At 36.3% G+C, this 5,319-nt stretch overlaps 1 protein-coding gene across 2 annotated transcripts in view; it reads right to left on the bottom strand.

Moving 5' to 3' along the window:
- LOC146457375 (FYVE, RhoGEF and PH domain-containing protein 4-like) overlaps positions 1-3,717 on the bottom strand; it is a 19,550-nt gene extending 15,833 nt beyond the window's left edge. Inside the window, exons 1-2 of one of the 2 annotated variants that reach the window (XM_085092053.1) lie at positions 3,587-3,717; positions 899-2,091 (exon numbers count right to left, since the gene is read on the bottom strand). In XM_085092053.1, the coding sequence (XP_084948179.1) occupies positions 899-2,047 (1,149 nt within the window). In that variant the 5' untranslated portion in view covers positions 2,048-2,091; positions 3,587-3,717. Of the gene's footprint in view, positions 1-898; positions 2,095-3,586 lie in introns of both variants that reach the window. The other variant, XM_085092054.1, reaches the window with a different exon arrangement.
- Between the last annotated feature and the right edge of the window lie 1,602 nt (positions 3,718-5,319).

The raw sequence follows: 5,319 nt of genomic DNA, 5'->3' as shown, positions 1-5,319 counted from the left end.
AAAAACACTTTGCCTTTAAGTCTACATATGATATGTACCTAGCTGGCAGCTACAGTACATATCATATCACAGTATTGAGATTATAGCTTAAGTATTAAACACATTGAACTACAACCAGGGGCAACAGATATAAACAAAATATCTCAATATTTATAAGTGCAATTGATAATATTGTACACAAAAGACATGGCAAATTTTTCGACGAATAATTTCCAACCCAGGCAGTACATGTACATAAACTCAATTTTCTCTGCTCAAAATGATGCAATCTTTGAAAAGCTTTCAAAACTCAAACACTGATTGCCTTTAAATTTAAAGGGGAAGTATCAAGCAAATTTGCTGTCATTTCAAAACCCAAAAGTGTTTGTCAGTCAGCAGAAACAACAAAATAATTGTCAAGTTTGTTATAAATTATTGCCCCAGTGCAATAAAACTGTTGGTTGGTGCCTCTGCCCAGAGACAGAGTAGGCAGGTATGGATTGAAACTTGAAAAATATTAGGCTAATGTTTTTCAAGTTCTCGCATTTTTGTTTCCTAAATCCGCTAGAACAGATCACGAGTTGTTCCTTTCAAGAATTGAGTTGATTTCTTTCTTCTCGTTATTCTAGAATTATTTGCAGCTGATTGAAGGTCTTCTTTCATCATTTTTAACAAAAGATATCAAAAACCCATGATACTTCCCCTTTAAGTTGATAAAAATATCTTAATGGGGTGGATTAGAGTTCTTATTTTTTACAATTCAATATACATGTACTGTATGATAGATAATATTAGTTACATGTGAACTACATGCACTGAACTAAAACTGAAATTTATTGTGTGTAAGATCAAACTAAGACTAAGTCAGGAAGCCAACATTTAAATATCAAGACTTGATTTATTTTAACATGCAACTTACAAGAGGTTCAGCATCACAAGAACTTCCATGGCTTGACTGAGACTCGCGCTTTAATCGCTCCACATCGTCATCTTCATCATCATCATCGTCAAAATCTGTATCCCACTCATCATCATCATCATCATCAACAACGTCATCGTAAATATTATTTTCATCATAACTACTCACAGAGACACCTTCTTCAGTTTCATAATTCATAGTTATTTCCTCTTCCTGAACGATTACCTCGAGGCTTTCTTGTGGAGGTACATGTAAAACCCTTGACACTCGGTTTTCATCTAGTGGTAAGGGGTCTGATTCACCCCTACAACGTTTGAGAACATCTTTCTTGGGAGGCCGTGGTGGAGGCCGTGATGGGGGCTTCCTGCTCGCTGATTCCTTTACAGCTTGTTCTGACACAGTCTCATTAACAACTTTTTTTACATGTACCTTTGGAGGTGGGATAGGTTTATTCATAGGTACATCAGGTGCACTAAGAACCTTTTCAAGCTTCTTCTGAACATTCTTCTTTGATTTGTTGTCTGTTATTAAAGGTAAATCTTGATTAACTTTGTTCAAAGGATGTAAGATATCACATTCACCGACCCTTTCGTGACCTAAAGTATCAGATACAGCCACATCATGAAAGTCCCTGTCAAACTTGGGCTGTTTAGTCTTCACTGTTTTGTTACTTTCACTTGAAGCCAACACTTGATTCACCTTGTGTAATGGGTTTAAGAAATCACCTCCAAAATTAAGCACACTTCTTCTTGCAATATCACATTCAACAGCCTCAAACTGCTTCTTCAAATCACTGACTTTTGTTCCTTTCTCATTAATAGATGGATCAAAGAATGCAGGCCTTGTTGTCTCCTTATCCATGACGTCTAAAGAAGCTGGTCTAATCTCTGGTTTGCTCCTGGCTCCATTCTTTCCTTGAAACAACCCTTTAGCATTTAATATCACAAGAGTACTAGGTATATCAGGATCTGACATCACCTTTGAATTCCGGGTGATATTTGCCTTGTCTTTCACTTTCTGATATAGCACAGGTTGCCCATCTTGGCTCCTTGCCCGTCCAACGTTAAAATCCTGTCTGTTCTTCTTAAATTGCACTGCCCTTTGCTGGGCGATGCGATTAAATTTCTGATCACCAGAAGCTCCAGCCATCTTGATTTAGGAAGAGAAGTCTTTATGAAGGCAATGTTTAAAACCTGCTGGAGAAAGTACAACTTAACTACAAGCTTGATGCTGATATATACACCATACCCGTAAGTAAGAGCATGTTTGTGTATTTCATTTTTCTGAGAGAGAGCTTAAACTGAACAGAGAGGAAGGAATGTTCATTATTTTTAGAAGAGAAAACACATCTAGATATTTACTGCAACTTTGACCTACATGTATATGAAAATGATCTCAAGAAAATCAAGAAGGATTTTATTCTGTAGCTCCAAATTCTGTGCATCAATACAAGTGCTTTTAATCTTTTTTCTTTTCTTTTTTCAAAAAAATTAATATTCTCAAAGATATCTGTCACTTTGATCAACTTCAACATAGAGGAAATTGTCATTCACCAACAAATTTACATAATTTTGAACATCTTTGGAATGCATCATTTTGAGGATAAAAACAATAATAAATTCATGCACAAGGAAATTAAAGAATTAGAAGTATTAAAAATTGATAGATCTTGGAAAGTCAATCCAGAATGTTGATACCTTGCTTGCCTGCCTGTCAATTGTCAAATTCTGCAGCAATATAGTATTTGAGCCAAATCATGACCAATATCATGCCTTTGTGAAATAATTAAATATACTTCCCCCCAATCAATACAAGTGAAGTGTTCTGGTTAGAAAAAAAAAACAGTTTAGCATAAAGTATTTTTAATGATTTATGCAGTTAGTAGAAAAATAGAAATAGAATGGTTGAGGAAATTGATACTCAGGAAGAGAAAATTCAAAAATAAAACTTCCTTATATCGCGTGAGCTTTATTAAATATTAATGGTTAATCATTCAATTCTATGATAATTTTGCCCGCAGGCCCTCTGGTTTATATAATTTAAATATTCTGACAGCGAGTAAAAAGAAAACGGTTCCGCTTTCTAATTTCTGTCATGCTGTGTTTTCCAAATTACTACCTTCGGGTATATTGTATGCGCTGAAAGCACGTTTCCTAGATAATAGCTGCTTTCGGGCAAAGCAAACGTAAACCTTGTATCTCAAATTTACATGTTCTGTCGACGATTTTCGTAAATCGGAGTATAAACCAATAAGCACATTTTCTGTTATTTAAATAAGCTATAATAAGCTTGCAAAATAATGATATGCTTTCTTGTTTTTCATGGAGTGAGAGTAAGCAATGCAAAATTTCCAGTTTCGAAACGGAAGTGACAGTTACAGCTTAATAAACTCATTTATAGAGCAAATAAGTTGTGATCGTGAGACAACGTTAGATTTAGCGCAAATGAACGTTTCCATAGCGAGTGAAATTTGGATCAGGGAAAGAAGTACGCTTCTTCGTGTTGTAAGCTAATGCAGTCTTGCCTCGTTGGCTTAACTTGCTTAATAAGCTTGTCTGTTCTGCAGGATTTTATAATAGCTAGAGTAAGCAAATTGCTGAAGAACAAGATTTGTTTTCACACGTATCGCAGCAAACATTACAAAATAGATATAAAGTTCAATATGCAACATAACAAGAACAAAATTACCTTTCCATGAACAGGCATCGATCACATTTTGACCAAAAAATTGCTAAACAAGGCCCCGAAGATGTATCGAATAAACTAGTCAGAAATTTCCCCGCCATCTTGAAAAAGCGATTACCCAGGAAGCATTTCGGCATATGGCGATGGGAGGGACCGTGAGGTCCTTGGTTACATTCTAGGGTGTTGCAGTGTGATTAATCAATTTTGCGGACCTTATTTCACTGTACGGCACGCTAAATTTGAAAGCTTTCCTTTCCCGCGCGCCCGATTAACTTCAGAGATATAATAAATATCTTTCTAACCTCGTTTTCTCGGTCCGTACTGTAAGTTACAGATCCTCTTTTTTTCCCGTAGATTTATGGCCCGCGCGCTTCGAGCTTGGGCGATAAATCAACGGGAAAATAGCTCGGTCCGTAACTTACAGTACAGACCTCAACCTCGGTTAGTAAGAGGTTTGTAATAAATTCACTGAATCGCAAAAGTATATACATTTATGTCAGGCATTCAGAATTTCCAATTTCACACTATTAAAAAAAACACATATTTTAACTCTTCAGTCTAACAAAGAAAAAGTAATATACGTTTCAAGCGATACAATATAATTTTTTTTTTTACAATATTCTGTGAATTGCTTGATAACCTCACTATCAGTCCCTTTAAACAGGAAGTCGAGACTCAAGCAAGAACTGAAACAACAGCTTTCTAAGATCCGCAAGTTGTCATTGTAGTTCAAAGTGATTATGTTCAAGGCATTATGAAAATCATCAGTATTGCGGCCCATCAAGGAAGACTGATCCCAGTTTACTGAGAAAGCCGGGGAGACTACAACGACTCCTCTAGCAGGAACTTGAACATGGCTTATTAGATCAATGAAGTCAAAAAAGTTCGTTATTTTACTGTAAAGAAAAACATATGAATTGCGTTGTTTGAGGTTACTGTTAGGGACTTTAAAGGGGAAGTATCACGCAAATTTCTTGTCATTTCGAAACCCAAAAATGTTTGTCTGTCAGCAGAAACAAAGAAATAATTGTCTAGTTTTGTTATTAATTATCACCTCGGTGAAACAAAACTGCTGATTAATGCCTCGGGCCAGAGACAGAGTAGGTCGGAATGGATTGAAACTTGAAAAATATTAGGCTAATGTTTTTCAAGTTCTCGCATTTTTGTTTCCAAAATGTGCTAAAACAGATCATGAGTTGATCCTTTCAAGAATTCAGTTGATTTCTTTCCTCTCATCATTCTAGAATTATTTGACAGCGTATTGAAGGTCATATTTCATCATTTTTAACAAAAGATACCAATAACCCCATGATACTTCCCCTTTAAGTAGTCACGACTCCAACGCCAACGAAAAGGTCACTTGAAAATATAGGTTCGCGTTTCTTGTGCTACATAACGATTATTCGAATTTCTTCAACTTGTACAATGCGGCCGAACTAGTGAGTATAAATAGAAATAGAATAGAGAGTATTCTATTCTATACAGGCGACATCAGGACTTTCTTGCCAGAAAGTCCCGATCTCGCCCTTAAAATCGTCGCCCCGTCCCGTCTATCCATCTATCCGCCCTGGCCTCGGGTCTCCGAAGATGCCTGTGCTCCTTACTGAATAATACATCGTTCTCAGGAATTTTATTGCATTGAAAGTAAAGTTTCAACCTCCAAGTGTTTCAACTGAAACCCCACAGGTCCTTGCACAGGCCACCTAACGATTTTAGTTATCTTCTCTTTGTATATG

The sequence above is a fragment of the Pavona decussata genome, unplaced genomic scaffold (genome assembly GCF_977016875.1).
Source record: "Pavona decussata unplaced genomic scaffold, jaPavDecu1.1 SCAFFOLD_244, whole genome shotgun sequence".
NCBI classification, from domain to species: Eukaryota; Metazoa; Cnidaria; class Anthozoa; order Scleractinia; family Agariciidae; genus Pavona; species Pavona decussata.
This window is presented reverse-complemented; position numbering and strand designations above follow the sequence as displayed.